At 40.0% G+C, this 26,249-nt stretch overlaps 2 protein-coding genes across 3 annotated transcripts in view; both read right to left on the bottom strand.

The window, feature by feature from the left end:
• Positions 1–3,658: 3,658 nt before the first annotated feature.
• On the bottom strand, positions 3,659–17,698 carry slc17a6b (solute carrier family 17 member 6b). Its single transcript, XM_086071327.1, has 12 exons — positions 16,970–17,698; positions 15,653–15,908; positions 14,898–15,016; positions 13,667–13,781; positions 12,969–13,056; positions 12,799–12,885; positions 12,157–12,299; positions 11,884–12,033; positions 10,252–10,384; positions 9,848–9,958; positions 8,435–8,562; positions 3,659–7,963 (listed from the first exon to the last, which is right to left on the bottom strand). The coding sequence occupies exons 1-12, from the start codon at positions 17,041–17,043 to the stop codon at positions 7,622–7,624; spliced, it is 1,746 nt and encodes a 581-aa protein (XP_085927453.1). The 5' UTR covers positions 17,044–17,698; the 3' UTR covers positions 3,659–7,621.
• Positions 17,699–18,659: 961 nt separating this feature from the next.
• ano5b (anoctamin 5b) overlaps positions 18,660–26,249 on the bottom strand; it is a 38,951-nt gene continuing 31,361 nt past the window's right edge. For both annotated transcript variants that reach the window (XM_086071307.1, XM_086071308.1), the window contains 5 exons: positions 24,732–24,862; positions 24,417–24,622; positions 23,694–23,881; positions 20,286–20,391; positions 18,660–20,209 (listed from right to left, as the gene is read on the bottom strand). In XM_086071307.1, coding sequence (XP_085927433.1) covers positions 19,985–20,209; positions 20,286–20,391; positions 23,694–23,881; positions 24,417–24,622; positions 24,732–24,862 — 856 coding nt within the window. In that variant the 3' untranslated portion in view covers positions 18,660–19,984. The remainder of the gene's footprint in view (positions 20,210–20,285; positions 20,392–23,693; positions 23,882–24,416; positions 24,623–24,731; positions 24,863–26,249) is intronic.

Raw genomic sequence — 26,249 nt, 5'->3', positions numbered from 1 at the left:
TAATACTATCCAAATTTTGTTCATTTAGCGTTAATACATTGCTAAGAATCTATGCTTTTTTAAAGTCTAAATGTTATGTTTACATTGCTGCCAAATGCATGATGTTGACAATATAAAACAACATACTTCTATTTTTTTTAAAAATTGACTGTCTTTTACCAAAATGTTTTGTTTGTTTATTTTTTAACAATGTACTGTTTGGATTCCCATTAGGACAAACCAAATGGCTGAATGAAAAAGAAGATTAATAGCCAAGCTAACTGTAACCACATGTCTGTGAATACTTTAAAAATAAGATGTCACTTTTGGCTGCTTAAATTATTTTAAACAGCATCGCATTATATTAGCACGTTCTCAAATATATGTTTCGTTAGTCCCGGCTGTGAAGGATGCTGCAACATCTTTAAAGTGTTCAGATCCACTGCGTGCAGGTGAGTCAGCCCCCTTCAAAGTAAGGGTCAGCACTGCGTGAACAAAAGCGCACGAAACTCAGGTGCAGGCACAAAATGTCATCTCATCTCATCGCATCTCATTGTTGTGACAGAGCACGTGTGCTTGTGTAGCGATGGTTTGATAAAGGAGACTTTCTGATTTCCTAATTTGAGAGTAGCTCGCCCCAGAGGCTCCTTGCTGACGAGCCTATGACGCACTTCCTGACGAAGTGGAGGAGGGTGAGAGAGTGGGGGGCACGTGGGGGCTGCTAAATATATCAGCTCTGGCGTTACTGCTGAAGGTTGGCATGTGCATCCAATCATGCTTCCTGACTCGTGCAGGAGGAGGATCACGTCTCACTCTCGGAGCCAATCACCGACGATCCACACCCTGTTTTCTTTGCATTACCCAACCAGCACATAGAAATGTAACTGAATTGCAATACTCGAGGTCGCAATACTGTGATGTCCTGGCTTTTTTTCATTTTTTCCCCCATTTTTGTTTTCATATTTATTCGTAGCGTTTACCCCTGTGAGCACCATGGACAGCACACGTGCACGGGGGACTGTACAACACCGTAAAGATAGAAGACATTCGTTTCCTCGTGGTCTATGTTCTTGAATCAATATCCTCTCTAAAGCCAGACTTTCTCATCATCCTGCAAATTGGTGCTGGAGGCACAGTGTGCAAATCAGGAGCTTATTTATGAGTCACATTGGCTCTCAGGGGCCTTCACACGACACGAGCACAGCCCCGCAGTCATTAAAGACTGATTTTGGCATCTACTTTTCCTCACGCGCGCGCGCGCACGCGCATCAACATACATCGAAAGTCCCCCGAGGCTATGGCAACACCTGCCTCCACCCACATTGAACAGCCATTTAAGATGCTGAGCATATGTGCACACCAGCATTCAATTTAGAAACCACGTCGCCGCGCACACGCCCACGCGCTTTTTTTGTTGTTGTGTGTTCCAAGCAAATGAAAACATTTAAATGTCAAGTGAACGTTTAAAGAATTGGTGACGTCTGTAAACTTGTCGGTGACGTCTTTCCACGCAGAGGCGTGCATCGACACGAGATGCAATGCTGCACATTCTTCTTCTTTTTATTTTTTTTAACCTCTATCAATCTCAGATGGTAGGGGTGGTCAATGGGGCAGAGTGGGAGTGGCATGTTTTATGTATTAAGTGGATTGATGGTCACGCAAGGCTATGGGTCACCTCCCTCACTTGCACTGGGACAGGATGTCAGTTCTGCTTGGTTGACTCTGAGAAAATAACATTTGGTGGAGCTGGTGACACGTCTATGGAGCTTGTCAAATTAACAAAACCAGTGAACTGGAGACACACACACACAAACACACGGGCCATTTATTTATTTATTTATTTATTGTTGCCTTATTCAAAAGTCGACTATTACCCACCACAGATCTCTATATCAATCTACTATATGTGTTAATGTTACGATCCATTTTCAACCACCAATGTTACACATCATTTTTTGCCTAAATTGTAATGTTGGTTAACACACACACAAGATGAGATGTATGCTTGCAATTGGTGTGTTTTGCAATAGTGCTTATACATCTCATTTGTGGCTTTTATTGTTATCTCAACTTTAATCATTATTTAAACGAAGGGATCTTTGCTCCCTCCAGCTTTGAGTAGAATCATGTCAGAGCTTGTCACGCCTTACTTTTTGTATGTACATTTAAAGAATACCTTGTACATAATTTGTGACCTCACAACAAGTAGTTAGGAAGCCAATCCTGGTTTATAGAGTTGTGAAATTGGTGAAAAGAAAGCTGGCGTGTTGAAAAAATAACTTGTTTACATATTCTTGTAATCTTGAAATACATTTTTAAAAGACTAAAGGGGAAGCCGACCCAAATATTTTCATGACAATAAGTTGTATGTGCCCCCACCAGTCTAAACATGGAGTTCTGATTCTGCATTTAGGGAATATGAGTTAAGCAGCAAAATCCCCCCATTTTTAACCATCTCAGGGGTGGCGGCCATTTTGCTACTTGCCGGTAGCTGAAAATGACTGAGTTTTGCTCAAGGCTCACGTAACGGCGAATCACGGCTCAGCTTCAGAAAACAGGTGAGCCAGTACAAGTACTCAACTCTTCAGTTGTCACCGATACCGATACTAGTAGTAGTCGGCTACAGATGCACTTGTACTTTTGATAGGCCTACATACCCCCCCCCCCCCAACTCACCCCCATGAAAAAAAAGAGAGAGAATTTTAAAGAAAGGAAAGGCATTTTTTACTTAAAACTACATGGAATTAATGGCATATTTTTATTCTAATTTATGGTCTCAGATCATAGAATGGCCACAAGAGGGCGGTCATTACTAGTATTAGCTGTTGTCGTGAGTACTAATATCTTGAAATCGAATTGATATCGATACCTGGTATCGGTACTCACCCATTCCTACTTATAACTAAAACAGAGGGACATTTTCTCAGGCTCACGTGATTCTGGATGATGTCCTCTTAAGAATTTGCGTTAAATCAACTCACAGTTCTTTGTCTTGTTATTTGGATAAATCTTTACTGAACTTGTGTACATTCAATCTGCTTATGAGTGTAAGACATTTTATAATTATCTGATCATTTCTATTACAGTGCAGCATTAAGTAAATTCTGGCACTGAAAATCAAACTAAATTATAACATCTTTTTGATGACTACATTTCTTTTCTGAATGTTCTAAATGAAAAATGGATATAACAGATTCCTGAACAGGTACACTAGTTGGTGGTCTCTTCTCTGAGTGTGAGGGCTTTGTTGGTAGAGGCTTCCTAAATCGAAATAACACTCCCAAATAGCTCAATAAGCACTCTTCCTCCATCTCATCTCCATTAAGAGGTTCGAGCTGTCAATAGGTCCTGTCGACCACTAGTGAACGACACTATTGATCTCACCGCCAGCAGGCAAGAAGGGCGGCCATTAGCTGAGCACGTCCTGTGGTCTCAGAAGTGCGTCGGCTCAAACATGCTTTAAAATTATTGTCCTTTGCTTTGATTTGAATAGGTAGGTGCACCTCGACTTCAACCGAATTTGTTTTTTTTAAATAGCCAGGGCCATAGATTTTGGCGAAAGTAACTCTTCACAGAACAGCACGGAATTGCACGAGACAAGAGTACAACCAAGAAACTTTTTTTTCCTTTTCTTTTTTTTCTGTAAGGTGATGCCACAAACCACCGAACCACCATGATGCTCTGGGAAGAACATTAAAGCCCAACCATGGCTTCAGTCAAAGTTTATTGTCACATCGGTACAGGTTCGAAACTACAGCACCTTCAGATTTGGAAGGAGGAATATATTTATTTTATGTCTATGGAGGAACAGTGTTTAAAGTGGAAGTCAACCTTAAACATTTCTTAACAATAATATGTTATATGTGACCTTACTAGTCTAAACATGACATTCTGATCATTATTACATTTGTGGAATATGAGTTATGAAGCAAAATCCAGCCATTTTTATCCATCTCAGGGGCGGCCATTTTGGCATTTTCTGTTGACTGAAGATCATCAATGTTGCGCAGGGCTCAAGCAACGACCTGTTATCTGAAGCCGAGCTGTGATTGGTTGTTACCTGAGAACTAAGCAACATTCATGTCATCTTCAGTCGACAGCAAGTGGCAAAATGGCCGCCCTGAGAGGGATATTAACGGCTGCTTTTGCTGCTTAACTCATATTCCACTAACGCAACATTAATCAATACCATATTTAGACCAGAGGGATTGCATAGAACATAAAAAAAAATGGGTTGCCTTCCCCTTTAATTGGAACCATATCATAAGGTCACATTGGAGTTTCTCCTATCAAGCCTTTATTAATGCTGGTGAATTGCAAAGTTGACAGAAAAAATATATAACTATTAGGGGTGTAACAAAAAACGGTTTGAACTGGAAAATCAATGCCGAATTAAATCATTCCACTTTGAAATGTCTATCTATCCATCCATCCATCCATCCATCCAGCCATCCATTGTATATATAAATATATACTATACTATACTATGAGCCGTAACATATCAAATCAAATCATATTTGAGACAAATCGAATTGTTCCACTATCACATCAAACCGTCCTTGTATCATTTTGCACCCCATGTATCAAAAACTGTATCAAATTGTCTTTTGTGGCGAGATGCACACCCCTAATAACAATATATCAGCTTGTACGGTTCTCAAAACAAAAATAGACCACAGAGATTGTTTTTGCTTTGTTGTTGTTTTTTAACAAAACAAAATGATGTAGAGTATTTCTTTTGACACCAACAAACCTCTCCGTTTACACAGCAACAGAAGGCAGAGAATTACACTTCAACTTCAGAGGCACAAAAACAGGAAACTTGAACTACTTTATGTTGCACAATTGTCTTTTTTGGAAAATACAGAATGAGTTATTGTCTATGAGCGCCACTGATTGTTTGGACATTGATGTCAGGAAACACACGAGAAATAAAATGCAGATGATACATCAGGGTTCAGAAGGGAAACAGGTGTCCAGCCACTTGATGAACAATGTTGATCAAGCCAAAAAGTGATTGTGAGAGAGCATGGATGGAGAAGGGACACAAGAACATACAACAAGAACAAGAACAGAAGAATGTGACGTCAAAAGGCAGCCATCTTTCACGGATCCACTTCTCATCACAAACTCTTTGCTTTTGGATGTTATCAAAGATGTTTGCGGCAGACTAAAATATTGTTTGATGTATTATACATATATTTATTTCTATCTGTGTACATTTTCTACATTGATTATCACCACAAAAAAAACACATTTAGAACAAACGCATACAAACTGTTGAGTAATAGTGATGTTCAGAATTGGACCAGAACTGTTACTATGGATTTATTGCTTTGTACAGTACAGAGATGTTTGGTGCCACTTGCACCCTGGTGGTCCAAACAGTAACCTTGTTGCTCACTTAGAAAAAGCAACTTTCTTGGAAAAGCCATTTTTGCTCGTACCCTTTGGTTAAATTGTGCGAAGAAATGAAAACATCAGTAACAGTTTCTGAGACAAAGACATTCATTGGAAAGGGGGGCGAGGGGGGGATGAGCAAAATAAAAGCTGCACCACAAAGTTCCATGCATAAATACTCATTCACACACATATTTATATTGTGAAGTGCTGATGAATGACCATCACTGAGAGTGAAATTTGGCCCCTTGAGCGATTCTAAGGTGGAATGTGTCGGCCCATTCTTTGTTATCTGTTTCATGTGGATATTTGGACATGTAACAGACCAATAAACAACATGTATCATCTCTGCCGAAAGGCATTTCGTTTTTAAGGGGATACTTGACTCATTGAGCCATTTCAGCAGTAAAAAGTGAATATTGTATTGTTTTTTCCACTTGTCGACTGAAGATGACATCACCTGTGCTGAGGAAGTAGGTAACGACCAGTGTTGGGCAGTAACTAAGTTACAATAACGCGTTACTGTAACTTAAATTTTTACAATAACGTACTGTAATGCATTACTTTTTAAAATACATAAACTCTGTTATAGTTACTATATGGTGCGTTAGTCTGTTACTTGGTTATTTAATTTAATAATTTAATTGTGCGACACTCGTGAGGATAAGCAGTTCAGAATCATAAAATGAATGGATGGCTTCTGCGTACTGTACTACAACGAAGAAGTCATGGAGAGTCAAGGCGAGTGCAACACGATTTATTTTACTTGGAAAAACGCTCATTATTTTAGTTGAGCGTAAAGGAACAGTGTATGTTCTTTTTTCTTTTTTTTTAAACAGTAACTAAACAGTTACTTTTAATAGTAACACATTACTTTTTGTTTAAGTAATCATCAGAGTAATTGAGTTACTTTTAAAATTGAGTAACTAGTAACTGAAACTAGTTACTATTTTTTTTAGTAACGAGCACAACACTGGTAACGACCAATCATGGCTCACCTGTTTTCCGGGTTTGGTCAGCAAACTGAGCCATGATTGGTCGTTACTTCCTCAGCACAGCTGATGTCATCTTCAGTCGACAGCAAATGGGATTTTTTTTTTAAAGGGTATTAATTGTACATAAAAAATAATAAAGTTATCAAATTAGTTCTGGACAAAATATAAACTTTTTACTGCTGAAAATGGCTCAATGAGCCAAGTGTCCCTTTAAACATTATTCTACACATCAATAAATATAAACATCCATATACTTTTGAGAATGCTCACTTCCTCTTCTATTATATATCTTCCTATAGTCGCTAAATTGTGCTAAAATTATGTGCATTTTCTAGTTTCAATAAATTTTTTTAATGTTGTTGTGCTGCTCTTATATTGTGATACTCTGAGCTTTGTCTCTTCATTGCACAGACCCTTCAATAAATCTTCAAATTGAGTCTTCTGAAATGAAAAAAAAATGCTGTAAACTCCTCTTTACAGATCCACATTAGTGATTATTCATCGTGTCTCGTATTTCTAAGTGCTTATTTAAAAACCAACCTTTTCCATTAATGAAATGACATTTTACTTTTGCACTACACTGCTGGGGTCGTTAACGTCACACGCTTTAGGGGTAGCATGTTATCAAACGGATCACACGGCGCAAACATCAGAAAAAGACGTGGTTAGCTTAATGCAGTGTTACCAATCACAAGTTACTATGTCACATGTTCAATGTCAACACCAGAACAAGAAAAATGTGCTCTTAGGAGTGATACGATACAATCAATATTGACGGTGGTCATTTTCTGTTTACGACGCTGTGCAGTGACACGTTTCTAGACCTTGTGTCTGGCTTGTCGTTTGTGGTATTGGAACCAGAAGCAGGTCAGGTGATTAATGAGGCCTCTCCTACGGGCTTCCTGTATATTTTTAGGAAGCCTCTGCTGATGGGATGAGATTTTTTTTTTTTTTACATTTAAGCACAAATTCACTCCAAATAAGTATATCTATTATCCATATGCATAATAATACAGTTACAGGTTGCCAATTTGATATGTGTTACACATCTTTTGAATCAAATACTTTTTAGTATCTTTTCATTTATACATTAAGCTGATACTTCTTGTGCAAACAACAACAATGGATTGGGATTTCTTCTTTTTTTTTATTTAATCTTTGTAATTTGATGATATTATTTTTGACTATATTGACACACACTCAAGAGGTCTACACATGTATCATTGTGCGCTGGCTGTGTGTTTGGTCTAAGAATATCCCTCCTCCTGCCTATATCCGTAGCCCCCTCCCTGAGACTCTTCTTGCACGTACTCCTCCGTCTTCTCCCAGCTGGCGGCCCAGCCTCCGTTCACCTGCGTAGTGGCGCCGTACGACTTGGCGGGCCCGCCGTAAGCAGCGTAACTCTGCGTGATGTCGCCCGTCTCCTCCGCCAGCTCGTCCTCGTCGATGAAGCCGCACTTCTCCTCGCTGGTGAGCTCGGGGTCGGCCCACGGCTGCTTTTCTCCTGATGCGAAGATCCCATAGAACACCACGCCGCCGTAGTGCACCATGGAGGCAATGAGGAACACATATTGCCACTCTTCTCTGGTCTGAAGGGTGGAGAAGGAGAAAACAATGTTTATGTAGAACCCAATCAGTGAGAAACTATATAACCACTATAGCGGGAGTAGTCAGTCTAATCCTACATCTACAACCTTAACCCTATAAAGCCTGAACCATGAATGAGAGAACATTCTGATTCTTTGTAAATAGAGTATTTATTGGTCCTTGTGAACAAACAAAAAAACTACTTCCACATATGACTTTTGATTTGTGTTATATTTGATACATCCGGTCACAATGCTTTAAATTTGTACATTTCTAACTGTCAAAAATACATTAATAAACTGGCATATCAAGCATATTAGTATTTCCAAAAATCAGAAAGAACATTTGTCAGATCGTAAACTTTTGACGTTTGTTTTACATCACAAACGTGTGATTAGATGAAGTTCAATGTGTTTTTTTATTTTTATTTTATGCATGGATCAAGATGTCTGCTTCGCACAAAACTCATTTACCTTGTTTTTTGTCATAGCACCAACAATAAGTGGACACACCATCCCAGACAGGGTACCCACTCCGTTGGAGATGCCCATTAGGATGCTGGCATAACGGGGTGCGATATCCAAGTGGTTGACATTAAAGCCTGAAAAAAGAACATGAAGAAATCAATGAAGTTTTGTTCATTGGTTTGTGATTTTAATTGTCATGTTTTCCTTGTATCTCCTATTGTCATTGCCTCTCGTTAAGTTTTATTGTGGCCACCTGTGCTTCTCAACCAATCAGCTCCCTCAGCCACGTATGTGTGTCTTGTCCAGGTGTCTCTCGTCTTGTCAGTTTTGTTTGTATTTAGTTGTCTGCTTTTTTATTTTTGGACCTTGTTGATAAATTAGCATTTTTAAACACCCAAGTAACTTACCTTGTTGCAAATAGAGGGAGATATGGCAACAATATAAGCAACAGTAACAGTGATGGATGAACGGAGCACAAACAGTGTCCATGTTGTCGAAGGAATAGGCCATAACTCGCGCCATGTTTCCACCCGCTCCCCCACTCGGAGTGGCTGCTCCATTCTGTCTGCACGACAAATCTCTTGAGACCATTGCCTCTGAATTATTGAACACTTCAGGAGAAAGCTCGGGCAGCCACATTTTGTACAAAATCCTCACCGTGCTCTCTAGCTATTATAGACAGTAGCTAATATACTAATTTTGCCACAACAAACACTTAAATATATAAACGTAATGCAGCAATTAGTTAGACATAGATAAAGGGATGTCACCCCTGTATAAGCTGTTATTGATGTAAAGTCAACATTTGCATTGCTATCTCAACAAAGGGCTACAAACACACATTGGGACTTAAATAAATATCCAAAGTGTGATTAATTTAAAAGAAAAAGTTTAAGACCGTCAAAGATTCTCAAACTTAGTTCCCTGTTGAAAAGCAGAGGGCCCTATTTTCATAGACAGGCGCCAGTGTGCTCATCGTAAAAAGTCTAGTTCAGTGTGTTTGGTGTTTGTGAATTTGTGCTTATGCCTTACTGGACGATGCGGCTGCTGTGCTCCCGGCGCATCTTGCAATTCGGTGACAAGAAGTAGATTCAATTTTGAACTTGCAAAAAGCAGGTCTAAATGGTGGCGCAGGTGCTGTGGCGATTTTGGTGGTTTTGATTGAGGCACAGGCCGACTGTGCTATAATTTTTTTTATTTAAGTTTCATCAACATTTCCAAGCCAGGCACAAATTAGAAATGTGGTATTTTTTTACTCTCAAATGCCTACCTGAAGGTGTCAAACCATTGGATATACTGTATTGTGCAAGTCTGGTCTTTGTACTTCTGATTTTCCCCTTTTCATGATAGACTTTCCATCAAAATATAAGAGTATTCTTACTGGCAGAGATTTAATAAGTGAGATTGATATCTACCAACCTGATATAGCAAATCCACTGAAGCCAACTGCCAGCACCAGGAAGGAGATGGCCACCCCTTTGCTGTGGGAGTATCCTACCACCAGCAGCAGCGTAGCCTCCATGCCAAATCCTAGCAGAGAGGGACAGCAGGCCTCACACACTGGCTGGCACGTCAAAGCCCCACAAAGCCCGCAGGCTGTTGCCCATCACAATGGCAATTGAATTCAGCCAGCGTGATGATTTTCTCTCAATTACATGAAATGAAATCAATGTGCAATCACATACTGTATGTGTACAAGTATTGAGCAACGCACCAGCTCTCTGATCACCAAAGCAAAAATGAACAGTGTGACAGTAACACCCTTTAGCTGTGCGGAAAGAGGTGTGAAAATTGATACTTGGTCCTCAGTCGGGACTTCTCACCTCCGCAGTTCATGATTTTTCTGACTGTGGTTGTTGACAGGATGTTCTTGCTGCGCAGGTAGTCCGCCAGCTGGCCGCCAAAGGGCACAATAATAGTCATCACCAAATGGGGCAGCGCAGACAGGATGCCAACCTACAAACACACAAAGTACATGCAAAACAATCAGTCCCGTTTTGCCCCCCGAAGCCCCCCCCCCCCCCGCCCCCACCTGCCCCTTCAGTATATGTATTAATAGTATTGATAGATTTGCACATTCGTACCCGAATGTACAGTGTGGTACAAATACCACCAATGGTGTAAGCACTCCCTCTAGTGGTACTCAAAAGAATCCCTACACAAGTACAATTCAGTTGTATTTAACTCTTTAGCACAAACACTTAAGTACATTCTTTAGAAAAACTAAACGTGTAAAACGTTTTATGTGGAATTGAGTCATTATTTAAGTACACTCTTAAAACTGGTCAATAAGAACCCATTTTGTAGCAAAAATCGACCAGACCCACTAACTTGGGTCAATGTGACCTGACTTCTAGGCTGCACTGTACAAAATAACTTATTTTTTGTGTGCAAAAACAACCCAAAGTTTGGTCAAATTGACCCAAATTGGGTTATTTTTGACCTGGCAGTTTTAAAGGGGAAGTCAACCAAAAAAAACCTTTCTTGACAATAATATGTTCTATGCAGCCCCACTAGTCTAAACATGACATTCTGATTAATATTGCGTTATAAAGGAACATGAGTTAAGCAGCAAAATCCAGCAGCTGTTATTAGAAGGCGGCCATTTTGCCACTTGCCACTGAAGATGACATCACAGTTGCTCAGGGCTCAGGCAACGACCAATCACAGCTCACCTGTTTTCTGAAGATGAGCTGTGATTGGTTGCCTGAGCCCTGAGCAACTGTGATGTCATCTTCAGTCGACAGCGAGTGGCAAAATGGCCGCCCCCTGAGATGAATAAAAATGGCTAAATTTTGCTTTATAACTGCAATATTAATCGGAATGTCATGGTTAGACTGGTGAGGTCATATATAGCATGTCATTGTCAAGAAATGTTTAAGGTTGACTTTCCTTTTTAAGTGTGTTGTATTTTTATTTGCTATGTTTAAGCACAGTAGAAATATAAAATCTATAATAACTTTATAATGCTATCCCGGCTTACAACAATATTAAATACACTTTTTTTGTTTTAGATGAACACTTGGGTCTACCGTGCTACTCTGTTAATATTGGTCATAGGTATTAATTATTATGTATTACATAAGTATTAATCACACAAAGTAATTTTTCGGGTGTATTCAGTAGCTATACGAGGCCCTAAAAAAAAGGTTGCACTTGCTCAGTTTTCTGCCCCTTGCAACTTGGTTGAAGTGTAACTAATTAGAATATCCTATTGATTAAGCCATCATTATAAATTTCCAGTCCTGCTGTTTGGATCACTGCCGTCATTTGTGAACTACTGCCGCCTTGTTATGTAACGCGCACAGCGCATAGACAAAACTCTCATTGATTCAATTTATTCCGAGAGCAAAGTGTTCCATGCTCCTAAACATTTGGCTAACACGTGCTTGGTGCGCGTTGGTAACTTCACACGTATTCAACATTTCAATCGATCAAGCATGCAAACGATTTACCTTGCTTATCTCAAAGCCAAACACTTCCTCAAAGTACGCAGGTTGGCTGATGAGTAGCAGGTAGAACGTCCAGCTCCTGCAGAAGTTGGCCACAATGATTGCATAGACGGGCATGGAGGTGAAGAACTTCCTCCAGGGTGTCTTGTATTTCTGTAAGAAGATTTGTTTTGAATTTCCTTTTGCATTTCACTTCACATGAAGTGTACTCAAAGTGAAGGATTGACTGTTACTGTCGACTGGCAATGTTGGCTTTGTTGGGATCTATCTGCTCACCTCAGCAGGGCCCGTTAACGTGGCACTCTCTCCAATGCTTTCCTCGATGTAGCAGCGCTCCTCGTCAGTAATGGTCGGATGTTCAGCTGGGCTCTCGTAAGACACGAGTACCCAGAACATGTACCAAAATATGCCGACGCACCCTACAACATCACAGACAAAAAAATATATATATCAAAATAATTCACATAAAGATACTTAAAATAATACCAAGCATAATAACAAAAATAAAAATTATAATCACATCAATGAATCAGAATTTAAGACTATTGCAGATGTGTTTTTGTACCCTTCCCCTGCTTAACTGTGTTTGACAGACTTTTCAAATTGCCTGAGGGAATAATGCTCAGGAAGGACAGCTATCTGTTTCCACCACAGAGAGAAAGATGAGGGAGGGGTTGGGGGAGGGGGGGGGCGTTATGAGCACATGCAAAACATTGGGGGAGAAAATCGATACTTGGTCTGCCTGGGTAAAAATCCATTCGCCTTTCACTGGATGCATTGATGATCAACCTTTTGGAATATCTTTTTTAGTTTGTTTGTTTTCCAATCTTATTTAAAATTATAACCAATCTGTATGGCCCAATGGGCCTTTAACCACTTCAAATTCCTATTGAAGTTGAATACCATAATTAACCATACCGTAGACATAAAACACCGAAGACCATCCTGTATATTGAACCAGTATCCCCGCCAGAGGCATTGCAATCACCGCACCAGCATAGGAACCTGAAGTGAGACATTTTTTGGGGAAAAATGTTATATAAGACCACCCTGAACAGAAAGTACAAGACCATTTCCTTAATAGTTACCACAGAAAGAGATGGTGGCTAGCCGACTCCTTTCAAGTGGAGGAGCCCATTTACTCCATATGCCGTGACAGGCTGGGTAGGTGACTCCCTAAATTGAAGGTTTGAGAAATACAAGTCAAACGAAGGCTCTTCCTTGAGCAACAGCATCGTTTTTCTATTCTATGAACAAGTGGATAACAATAACTGACAACGATTAACATTTTCACCCTATAATTAGCCTGAACAAATGATACCTAATGAACTTGTTTGTTGAGGAAAGCAGCCGTGCAGCTATTAAATGTTCATCAAATGTTAATTCGAACAAGCTGCCGATATAATCTAGAATTGAGCAGGTTATGAAATGTATTAAAATCTCTCTCAAAGCATTGGACATCATTTTTGAAGAAGCATATACAGTCTGCAAATCTGGATTCCTGGTGTGTATTTTTTTCTGTACAGACCACAAAATTAAATGCAGAAAATAGTTATAATTGGACTGACAGGATTTCTTTCAGGATTTTTCTGTCGTCGAAGTACAGTCAAGGAAATGTCTGGATCAATATAACCCATCTCCAATTTCCACGGGCTGAATCACAAGTGCACTTTACACGCCTTTGCTTTTCCATTGTGGAAAATTCAAACAGACCTATGTCTGTTTATCTTGCTATTCATAGCTAGAAGCATCAAGTGTGGGTGGTTTTGGAATTATGGCTGCTTACCTCCACCAGGCCTTGCAATATCCTAACGAAAATGACACAACCGTAATGGACTCGAGCAGCCGATGGAATGAACATGTTGAGGATTGATGTTAACACGATGGCTGCGCCAAACACCCTAAAAAGATCAAATGCATTTCAAAACACGTGTCATCACAATTATTTCAACATAAATTGCACTCATTTCGCTCTTATTTCTACATTTTAAACAAGGGCGTGTGTTGATTAATTGGCAATTGCACGAGAGTGACATTCATTTCCCTCCAACGGCTGAGCAGCATAGCAGACGTCATCGAGATAAATATTTAACACAGACACGTCCCAGCGCTTGTGTCGCCTAGCAACCGAAGTCGGAGCTCCTACGTGCTTACAAAAAAAGAATAGCCTTTCCAAAATGTCTTCCAAGACACACATGCAGGATTATTGTTTGTGAGTGTGAATTTTCAAAACTAAGAACATTCAATAAGGAAACGACAGAGTCGCGAGGAAAGGAAATTATGTCTGACGCACACGTACGCACACTCAAACATAACTATTTCTCATTTCTGTCACACACTCCGCCTTCCTCATCTGCAGCACGCGGGAGGGGGCATCCCTAATCCGATCGACTCATGTGTCAGGCACGGGACCAACATGGCGGCAATTACATCCGCGTGCAGTAAAGCACGCACAAGACAATATTCTACAAAATCGAAAAAGATTGGAATGTTGAATAAAAAAAAAGGTTGACACTTTCGATTCCATTTCCTATCAATAAGAAGAAATCGCTTTATTATTATTTTTTTTTATCTTGGATTATCATTAGCCTAAATCAAAAATCATTTTTAGTCCTTGAAATCTTGTAATCAAATATCAGCGAATTGGGATGTGAATAAAGGCTTTTTAGCGCCAACACATTCGAGGTCTGCTCTCCACGCCCCTGCAGATTAGAGCCCGCAGCCCTCTGGGAGCTCATTAACAGGTGGCACAAAGCCTGGCGCCGGGGGCCACTGCCCACAGCCTGCATGGTGCCCCCCCCCCCCCCCACTATACACAGCCCTGCCTCATCTGCCTCATGCGTTATGACAAACGATGCATTAAAATAAGCATATATGTGTTTGCAATAAAGAGCAGTTAAGCAATATGAACTGAATTTATTTTAATTTGCTTGTATTTTATTTATTTATTTATTTATCTGAACGTTTGATATGTGACGTGGGCAGCGGGTGTTGTGACGCTTGATCCTGCCGCCTACCTGTTTGCAGCCAGCCTGGAGGAGATGTATCCTCCTGGGATTTGAGTCACTATGTAACCCCAGAAGAAAGATCCGTGAATCATTCCCACCGTCTCTGGGTCCCAGTTGAATTTGGCTTTCTGGAAAATCGTTCGTAGAATAAAATACATTAATGACATTTTGATGATTTAAATATTTTCGGCGTTGAAAAAATAAATTACTTTAATTAGGGAATAGCGATTTAAAAATAAATAACAAAAAACAAAAGAAACACTTGATAGCGTAATTTACAGGCAGCTTGCAAGCGCTTGATTTTGACTTGACGTACACCTTTTTACTATAAAAGCACTATATGAGTGAGATTTATATTTAGTGTGCATTAATAGGCCTCCTAATAACGTCGAAAATGATGCCTTTAATTATGTCTTGCTGGATGCGAGCAGGGAAATGCAAAAATAAAAAGACAAAATTGGGCCTTAAAAAAAAGCCTGTTACCGTCTGACGTGATGTAAAATATTTCAACTGAATGTTATCATTTGTGCATGTTAATCCACTACGAATCGAGTGTTTAGTTTTTTTAATAAGCCGTTTTTTGTATGTAAGCCTATATTGTTTTCTGAAATTGGAAATCGTTTTATGCGCATTTGGAGACAGAGGCCTTCTTGGATGTCATGATTTCACTTAGTTTTTTTTGTGTTTTTTTTTTTCTTAATCTGGTCTATATTGTTGGAGTGTGGAAAGAGGTATGGTGATGACGTGTTCGGTGTTGGGCACACCTCTTTAATGATGATCTTGCCGTTCTGGTGGATGGTGCTGTTGTTGACCATGCCCACGATGGCCACGCCCAAGTTACACCGGATGCCGAAGGAGATGCAGAATCCCAGGCCGCTCAGGATGGCGATGATGTAGCGGCGTGGCAGGCCGCAGCAGTTGCAGTCGCACAAGGGGGGTTTCTTCTCCCCAGCCGCGCGCGGCCGCCCGTCCTCCGTCAACTCGATCACCTCCCCGCCCTTTTGTCGCTTCTCCATCGCCCTGCACAGACCCAGCCAGGACACCACTTAGGACCATGCAGACCGCGCCAACGTGCGTGGAGGTCATGCGAAAATACAGCCTCCGTTTTCACCGGCAACACGAGGCCATGTTTGGCTTTTATTGTGGAGTAAATGTGTGCTTTTACATTTCTTTGTAAAATATGTACCGCCTAAGAATGTAGGAGATAACGGCCTTATTGGTCTCAGGAGACACCAACATAGAGTTCTAATTTATAATAAAATAATAAGATGATTAAATGTCCCCAAGTTCAACATTCTAGAGTAGAAAGAGAGAGAAAAATGGAAATATGCCCTTGTACCGCATTGCAGTATTGCTTTTATGCTCATTGGCATTCAGTGGACTGAACAGCTCCCCACGCACATCTGGGCATCCCTCAGAGTGTTCCCTCTTTTTTTTCTCGCCCCCTCACACACATATTTGTACAGCATTTTCTTTTCAAGGCAATTTTAGGATTTATTCAAATGGATTTGAATTGTTAAAACGCGAATGATCAAGAAAAAGACATTGGAACATATTTAATTTAATGTGTGGTTTATTCCACAAACGAAAAAAAAAGACGTTGATTGCTGTGTTTCGCTGCATAATAATAAATCCAGCAGAATGTGATGGACATTATTCCCACCCACCAAGCCAAGAAAATGAAAAGAGGGGGTTGTCTAAATAGGCTATTGTTTGATCTTTTTTTATTGTATTTTATTTTTAATAGATACATGTAAAGCTGTGCAAACCGGTCCATATTATTTCATTGAACATGAGTAACAGTGACATGACACATTCACACATGTGGCCCTGTATCAATGGACTGACCCCTGACAATGCCATCAAGTGCGCGCGCGCGCGTGCGCGCACACACACAATAACTCGATTGCATAATTCTCCTCACTTCTAGAGGCGTGCCTACAGATCTCTGTTAGTTGTAAACGACTTGTCGGTGGCCTGCAGGTGTGTGTAAATCCCAAATAAAAATGTGATATCAAGACATTCCCACGCTTTTCCTTCGAATCCGATCCATCAGGCTCGTGAAGCCATCGCGTCCTTACCTGTGCATGTGGCCCAGGGTCTTCCCCGCCAACTCCTTCATCCCCGCCGTGGCCCTGGTCTTGATGGACTCCATATCCAGTCTCTCAATGCAGGCCCGTGCTCTCGTTGTTGTTGTAGTCTGGTTTTTACTGCTAGTACGTCATTTTTCCTTCGCGGCAGAGCCGACTCGGGCGGCTGTACGGTAAATAACGAGCCAAGTTCTGATGAGGCAGACCAATTCAGTTCAGACAGGCGAGGATCCAGATGATGGCTCTTCTTTCACGACGAATCCCATATAAGGAAAACACCTTCTTCTCGTGGAATGGATCAGACGACGTGAGCGCCCTCATTCATCATCCAGCACCAACTCCGCTTGGATGGCGAGATGCTGAGCGGGAGGTGCGACTGGCCAGCAGCGAGCAGCAAAAGGCACAAAATGAGTGCAGGATGTTAGAGTGAACGGCAAGACTCAGCCAGAGAGGAGACAGAAAAGAGAAAAAGCGACTTATTGTAGTAGAAAGCGCTTTTGGAGTTGCGTGTATAAAATGAAAGAGGGAGTGAGCCTCTGGTGTCTCCTGTGCTGAGCGCAGGTTGATCTGACGGCGTGTTCAGCACCGAGGTCAGCGACAGCCTCAACATCTGGACACGTGTAGCAAGAACAGGGCCAATATCACCATTCAACACACAAATATATTTGCGCTAGTTTTCCACTCATGTTTTAACGACTAAGAGTAACGATATGTTACAAACAATTTATCTACACTGCTTCCAGTTAACTGGATGGTGTAATTTTATTGTGATGATTTCAACCGAATGTGGTGGGGGGAAGGGGGGCACATCATAACGCAAAACGAAAATACAAAGGTAGAAATCCCCTATTTGATAGCTGAAGCCCCCAAGGGCGGTGCTATGGAAACCAAATGAGCAGTGCAGGTGTGTGTAAATCCCCTCCAACAACCTCCTCTGCTCCGCGTAGGAAGCCATTAATAATGTATGCGTCTCACCACATGTTCATCTCCCAGACAGTCAGAGCTTCCCAAAACAAAACAAAACAAACAAACAAACAAAAGACAACGAATAAACAAAACAAAACTGTTTTGTGCACATCTATGATATAGGCCTACGTATCATGACTTGTGATTCAAACAAATGAAACAACTGGATACTACTGCTACTTATTATTTATAATAATAATAATTATATATAAAAATAATAACAACAGTAATAATATTAAGAATTTAGGCGACATAATACACAGTTGTGAAGCCAACATGGCGTGTGGGAAAATAGCAGGCTTTCATTTATGGGTAAAGACTGCCACCTGGTGGCCATCAAAATAATGACACCCTGTGTGTTGCCGCAGAGGAGATGGTCACTGTACTTTAGCAGTATCTCTTCGAATTCAGAGTTGTTCTGATCTATTGGATGATTTATAATAACATATACACCTACAAAAATATGTCCACAACATAAAAATGAACCCCAAGCAATAGGATCGTCATCGTGCTCTTCGAATGGTGTTTCTTTCGTCGCTTTATTGGGGTGCTGACTACATAAATGTTTGAAGCTTTGAGATAGTCAACGCCACTGAAAGATAAGCTCTTTAAAAGGTAAAAAATTCTAGCAGGTAAGCCTGATACCTCAACTAGTGTCAACCTAACTTTTAGATGCAAAATAAAGAAAAAAGATAATAAATAATACAGTGACAAAAAAGAAACAGTATTTTTATTAATTGTGCATATAGCACAATGAATGAACTTCCATCACACATTTGCACTGTAAGAAAAAACGCTTTTCATCTTTATTTATTCTGGAGTGCCAGATAATATTACAATTGGTCCCAAAGCAACATAGAAACAGTTACAGGATTCCACCATATACACAATTGTGTAAATTGTCATTGTGGATTTCAACACGAGTGGGACAAATGATTGATAATTGTTACAGTACCTCTCTCTATATATACAGTGTGTATTCAAATGAATAAAATTAGTTATTGAGAGAAAAAAAGAAGAAGCATAATCTATCTTCTTATGTCAGCAACAGTGCCTTGAACCCATTGGACATTTTCACCTTTTGACACCTTACTTCATGGCTTTTTTTTTTTTAAAATTGAGACTTAAATGATCATATCATGTATACACTATGTTAAAATATTGTGATATATCTTATAATCTAATCAACTTCTCCACCTGTTTGGTGAGTTTCCTGGTTTTCATGATGCTGTTGTTTACAAACTGTCTGATGAGGCCTTCACCGAACATGTGTGTTCATACTGTCAGTAAATTACACACAAGTGGCCTTAAATTTTAAAAACTATATCATTTTCATTCCATTTGACACTAATGTGCTATGTTGTGTTGGCCCATCATATAAAATCACAACAAAATAGTCACATTTGTGATTGTAAGGTCACAAAATGTGAAAAAGTATACATTTTCAAGGCAGTGGAATTTATTGTCACATATTTTTTTTCATCGGTGTGATTTTTTTGTTGTTTCTATATTTCAATGAAACATGTAACATTTTTACAATGACAAGACTTCTTTTCACCACTACAAACAATACAACATACAGCTATTCGGACAAATTCAGTCACTTATCTTGTACCCTCTTTAACAAGTATCACATGCCGGGACAAATATATTAAAATTATTTAAAAGGTTATTACAGCACTTGATCAGCACATCCATAATAGCTTTTTCTGAGGTGTGAGCTATGCAAAGGAAGAAGGCATTACATGGAGAATTGCACAATTGTTTTCTTCATTGCTGTAAATGTTCACATCAACCCTTCATATTTTCTATGGCACAGATACACTACATGCACTTGATAAGCAGATGCAAACTATTGATTTGTCACTATGTCTGCTCAGATCCTAATATAGGAATCCATTACAGCAGCTGATTACGCCCATGAACTAAGAAACAAGGCCAGCATTGTTTTTGCGCAAACACAGAAGCCCTTGCAAATGGATGTCATCAGCAGGCAAGCAAACAAGCTCAAAAATCTCTTTTTGGCTTGTGAAATGGCAGCTAGAGGCACTCAGACAGCACTTCGTGCTTGTCCGGCACAGGCGACACCTCTGAGAGGGGCTCGGTGATGAAGCTGGCACTCAGCTGGAGTTTGAGTCTCTCCACCTCATAGTTATGCAGGTACTCTTGAATCAGGTAGCGTTCCCGTTTAAAGCGCGCCTTCACACCTGACGGCACATCCGGAATCATCCACGCCACGAAGAATTTCACCACGAAGACCACATGCTGCCGAGGGAAGGTGATTACAAGGCAAATGAAGCTCAATCACAACATTGAATGGAAGACAAAGTCAATGTCTTACTTCCATGATGATGATGAAGGCCATTTTGGCTGCCAGGATATGCCAGAACTGCATGGTGTGATCGTACTCCCTGTAGTGACCTGGAGGGTAGCGGTAATCTCGGTATCTGTAGAAGCCATCAACATGCTTGAATGACAATTTCCACTAAAGACAAATGCAAAAATCAAGTTTCTATCGCATGTGTGGCTTGACTTTTGTGTGTCGTTTTTAGACAAAGTTGACTTTGTAATGTAATAGCTTTGGCATCAATTCATCCAGCAGTTAATTTCAAGAGCCTTTCGACTGAGAGCCAGATGGGCGGCTAAGCGCTACTTTACAGTGCTGGCTGGCTCTGCTGATGTTTGTTCATCCATGGATTTGCTTCACCATCCTGATTATGGTCGTAGGTGAGCTAGAGCCTATCCCAGCTGACTTTTGGTGAGAGGACTAAACTAGTTGCTAGTCAATCACAGGGCACATAGACAAACAAGCAGTCACAATCACATTCACACCGATAGCCAATTTAGAATACAGGTAATACTTTACTTCACGGATACGAACAATGTCCATAAATGCCGTAGTTCACTCGCAAGTTATTATTTTGAAGTGCGCGCCACATCATACATTATGTCACAATTCTGTACGGTAGTGCCCCTCTGTGCCACAACCCCGCCGAGCAGCACCGCACCATTTGCGCATTTTAACTACCTCTCTGTCCTGCCATGCACGGCACAGGAGCTACGACGCACGCACTCTTCATACTTCAAATATTGGCGGCACACTGAGCACATTTCGGAGGCTCTCCTGGAGGATATTCATTAGAATTATCAGCATAGAAGCAAAATGTACAACAAAATCTCTTCAGCTTGGACATTACTTGAATCTGACTCGGCGGTCGCCATCTTGAATCGTCATACGCGCCAATCACATGTATGTGCACTTCAGTGACCGGTCGGAAAACATACACAGCAAATTGGTCAGAATAAAATTTCCAGTGTTCGATCAAATATACATTAAGCAGTGTTATTTTAACACTGTTAGGATACAAAGTTACACTTTCAGAGTAAATTTCCTTGAGTGTTGGGGTGGATGTTGGGTGTAACTTGAAAAACACTACCTTGGGTGTTAAATTGACCACACTCTCATTTCCAATTTTCCAGCGCGCTGTCGACATTTCAATAGCGATACATCCAGTTGCTGTGGTTGAAGCAGCGTGGATCAGTGATAGCGTGGTGGTCTTGCAACCCTGAGAGCGTGGGTTCGATCCCAAGCCAGTACGATTATGTCAAAGTATAGTATCCTTGAGCTATCCAAGATACAGACCCTCCAATTGTTCCTGATACCGTGTCATCAGTAGTCAAAATTTAACGCGCTTTTAACACCTTGTAAGGAGGGAAAGTGCTATATAAATGAAGTACTATTTACCAGAGTAAAGTGTAGTTTTGAGTTACATTTTTAACAGTGACACTAGTGCAATGCACTCATAAATGCTTAAACACCAGAGTAACGTGTAGTTTGGCAGAATTTAATGTTTAACACTGACACTAGTGTAGAGTACTTTCAACACTACTCAGTGTTAACCAGTGTAGATTTTTAACACCATGCAGTGCTGGGGTAACACTGGTTAAGTGTGAAAAAAAGTAACACTTTAAAAAGTGTCAGATTTACACTCATTTGTGTGGAAACATATAAACACTTTATTAGTGATACATTTACCATACATTTAACACTCTCAGTGTTAATCTAACACTGGCGATTTTGCTGTGTACCCTCTTGAGAATGTTACACCCAACAATACCTTCCACCTCAGCAGCTTCAAATGAACTCTCAACTCAATAACTCCTGCACCATCTATGTAGAGTGAGCATATTTATTTTGTTTTTTAGTGTTGTATAAAAAATAAATTTAGTTTACTGTAATTAAAATAATAATAAAATGTAACTAATAACATATTTTATTTTATTAACGTACTGTATAGACAGTATATACTGTATATAATTTAATTTGTTTCATTTTTTAAAAACATTTACATAATTTTATTAAAAAATAATAATTTTATAAAATTTAAGTCCATCCATCCATCCATTTTTGTGACTGCTTATTCCTCACAAGGGTCACAGAAAAATTGAAGTTTGAAACAAAATTTGATGTGATTCGACTTACAAACAACCTCTTGGAACCCATTGTGTTTGTAAGTTGAGGACTGCCTGTAATCATTTAACACTAGGAGCATACATGATTTGTTTCGGGGTTGGAATCCGCCATGGCTGCCTTTCGTCTGGTCGTAGCCTTTATGGACAGAATTTATTGGCAAAGAGAGGCTCATTATTATGTCTCTGTTTTTTGCAGATGTGCTTCTGTTGGCTTCATCAAGCTCTGATCTTCAACTCTCGCTGGAGTGGAGTGGGCTGAAAATCCGCATGCGGCCACGGTCCTCAGGCAGAAATGGGTGGAATGGAGATCTCCGCGATGAGAACCTGCCACATGGAGTTCAAGTACCCTGGGGTCTTGTTCAAAATTGAGCAAAGAATGGAGGTGGAGATCAACAGGCAGATTGGTACAGCAACTGCAGCAATCGGCCTGTCGTGGTGAAGAAAGAGCTGAGCTGAAATTCTCACCCTCATCTACGGGTTCAAGTAGTGAAAATAAGCTTCCTCTGGGCACTCCCTTAGAGATAGGGTTAGAAGCTCAGGGTAGAGTATCTGCTCCTCCGCACTCAGAAGAGTCTGTTACGGTGGCTTGGGCATCTGGTTAAGATGCTTCAAGTCCAATTTTGAGGAGGCACTGGAGAACATGCTGGAAAGACTATGTCTCTGGGTGGCCTGGGAATGTCTCAGTGTGCCGCTAGAAGAGCTTGGTGAAGTGGCTGGGGAGAGGGAAGTTTGGCTTTCTATGCTTAGGCCAAGGATGGGCAACATTTTGAGTTAGTTAATTTTTGATAAAAAAAAATGAAACACAAAATAAAGTCTTGCACTTATGTTAGTTGGCTGTTAAGCAGTTTTGTGCCATCCTTGAATAGTCATTTTTATGCGTGAGAGCCCTTTACACTGGGAACAAATATGTGGTTACTTATTGATTGTTCAAACTCTTTGTTGCTGAATGCTAGAACTTATATACATATATTGAGAAATATATTATAAAAAATGACCATGTTCATATTTAACATGTCATTTTTGTCATATCTGGTTGGGAAGTCCATGGTCCTATGTGCCCCCCCATCCACCCCAGTAGCATTGATGAAAAATTGTGGCCTTCCCTAGTGTAAGAAGATGCATGGCCGGGTGGATGAATGAACATAACATACCCAGAAAAGAAAATCCACACAAACTCCACACAGGAGGGCCCAACCCGAGTTTCGAACCTTCCCAACTGTGAGGCTGACGTGCTAACTATACCAGGGCCCTTGACTTGATCAAATGTGCTTAATACCTGCAGGTAGATGTTGAATTATCAAGCCAGTTGTCCTGTTCTTCTGGCATGTTGCGTAAGCGGATCTGTGAGATGTCGTATACTGACAAGCTGTTGTTCACGTAACCCCTCATGGAGGCCCCTTTACCGTACGCATACAAGTACACCATACGGGGAATCATGTCTGAGGTGAACGCCATGATGAACGCCTGAAATCACACAAGAAGCTGTCAAGAAAAGCTTGAAAAAGACACTAAATTCATTGTATGGAGGACCAATACGGCCAGAATAAAAAAATCAATAAATGACCAAAAAAAATAAAAAATAAAAATCAATAAAAGTGAAAATTAAAACAGATATAAAAAATCTAATTCAATAATTAAATACATTTAAATATAAATGGAAATAAAAACAACAAAATAAAAAACGAGATTCAAAAAATAAAAATAAATATATAAATGTTGAAATAAATTAATTTTTTGAAACTCTTTTTTATTTTTGTATTTATTTTTACTTTTATTCATTTATTTAGGGATATATATATATATATATATTGTTGTTTTTATTTCCATTTATATTAAATTTGTTTGTATATGTAATTTTTTAATTATATTTTTTATATCTGTTTTTCCCCCCACTTTTATTCATTCATTTATTTATTTAGTCATTTATTAATTTTGGCAGTTTTGGTACTTCTCATGAAGCAAAATAAAGAAACACATTAAGTGCAAGACACAAACTCACATTAGTAACAACAGACAAAATGGCAACCGCGTTGAGAATCTCCTGCCAAGCTCCAATGTTTCTGGCCTTGGATGCCACAGGTCGTCGGAACTGAGTGGTGAACTTCCAGGCGTCCACCCGAATTTCCAGAATGTTGTTGAAAAGAGCCAGAAGCGGGGCCAAAGGAAAAGATGCAACAAACAGAGTGATGAACCCAAACTGGACCACTGAGAGAGGATGAAAAAAAACCCACAACAAAGAAAACATCATTGAAAGTTATCTCTCAAGCAAATATCATTTTTTTCTGATTTATTTAAAGAGAAATAATAATCTTACCCATCTCCAGGTATTCATAGAACAATCCCAGCTGGCTGAAGTTCTGTAGGACGTGGTCCTGCTCCCAGCGGCTATAATGGTTCTCGGGATGGTGCCTCCCCTTTCTGCTACTCCACCAGTTACGCATCAATCTGTCAAGAAGCCCATGAAAATGTGAGAAATAGGTGTTAAATTAACAACATTTAGTATGCCAATACAAAGTTTTACTAACAGATGGCTCTAATATTTGTAATAGAAAAAATATAGCTAATTTTTGAGTATGTACAGCATGATGCATATTATTTAGTTAAACAAGACATTAGACCTTGTGCACAGATTACGAGTTAATAAAAAATTAAAGATGACATACAGACTGTCGTCTCCCGAATGCACTCGTGTCAAACTCATTTTATGTGGCCCGCCAGAGTCTGGAAATACATTTTGCACACCAGACACAATGTGTAATTTAAATGACAAAGTGTAGCATTAAGAGTCATCTGAGACAAAACGAGTTATGTCACACAATCGTCATTACATTGGCCCGTTATTGACGGATGCCCACCTTTTGGCAAATGCTTCCGCAGTTTCGGCGACTGCTTTATGATTTGACGCCTCGTAACATTACACGGACTGAGAAGGACCATCTTTACTGATCCGGATCGACGGACGTAGACCTGTTTCGCTCGGCGCTCAGTCCATGCATTTTTTTTCCGGGCTTCACGTAATAAAGCACTCACCGAAAATGCACTTGTCGAAAGTAATTACTTGGCACCTATCATCAATGACGAGTCGATGTAACTTTTTTGCCCAGCTCTGTCATTCTTAGCAAGCTGCAAAACCATTTAGGTAAAAAAAAAAAATGTGTGTAAAGCACACATAAAACCACATGAAACCCGTCCATCTTGCTGAAAGTTCAGTGCTCGAGACAGTGAAACTTGGTGATAGGCTACTTGGAGGCTGAGGGAGGGTCATGGTGGCAGCGGACTGGACAGAAAACCTGTCAATCAGGTAATAGAGGCGGGATGTTTTCTAACACGTTTGCTCTCACACAAAACTGTGCTTGCTATGCTGGGTGGCATAAAACATGATCTGGGTGGATTAAATCGTTTTGGAAACAACTATTGTTCTAATTTAGAAAGCAGTATTATATAACAGTCATAATATTATGGAAATATTTATTTCAATACTTTCCAGACTTTTGTAACCCTGTCTGATGCAACACCCCTGCGCTAACGTTTACCAGTGTGACCTTTGACCACATTCAAATACCTGGCATCACTTATTATCCAACGACAGTAGAGCCCTTTGCTCAAAATAATGAGATACAATACAAGAGCCTTAAGAAACACTGTCTTCACATTAAATAATAATAATGCTTAGTCTTGATTCACACTATCTAAGTCTGGATTTACACTGTAGTTCAATTGACACAACTTGGGATTTTTGTTCTCAAGTGGCACATTTCAGCTATGCATCACGGCCCAGGTGCAGTCATTAAATCCAGCCATAACGTATAATAACATATAAAGTATAAAAACA

Source organism: Leptonotus elevatus, chromosome 3 (genome assembly GCF_054856555.1).
Source record: "Leptonotus elevatus isolate MCC_2025b chromosome 3, RoL_Lele_1.0, whole genome shotgun sequence".
Lineage (NCBI taxonomy): Eukaryota > Metazoa > Chordata > Actinopteri > Syngnathiformes > Syngnathidae > Leptonotus > Leptonotus elevatus.
Note: the sequence above shows the minus strand (reverse complement) of the source record. Positions and strands in the feature narration are given on the sequence as shown.

Bases quoted from the DNA above. Each gene is read 5' to 3' on its own strand.
- slc17a6b (XM_086071327.1), bottom strand. From the start codon at position 17,043: ATGGAGTCCATCAAGACCAGGGCCACGGCGGGGATGAAGGAGTTGGCG. The intron at 12,886-12,968 runs GTAACTATTAAG...GTCTCACTTCAG, and splicing joins AGCCACCATCTCTTTCTGTG to GTTCCTATGCTGGTGCGGTG. The intron at 8,563-9,847 runs GTTGGTAGATAT...TTCTTTTTTCAG, and splicing joins CAGTGGATTTGCTATATCAG to GCTTTAATGTCAACCACTTG.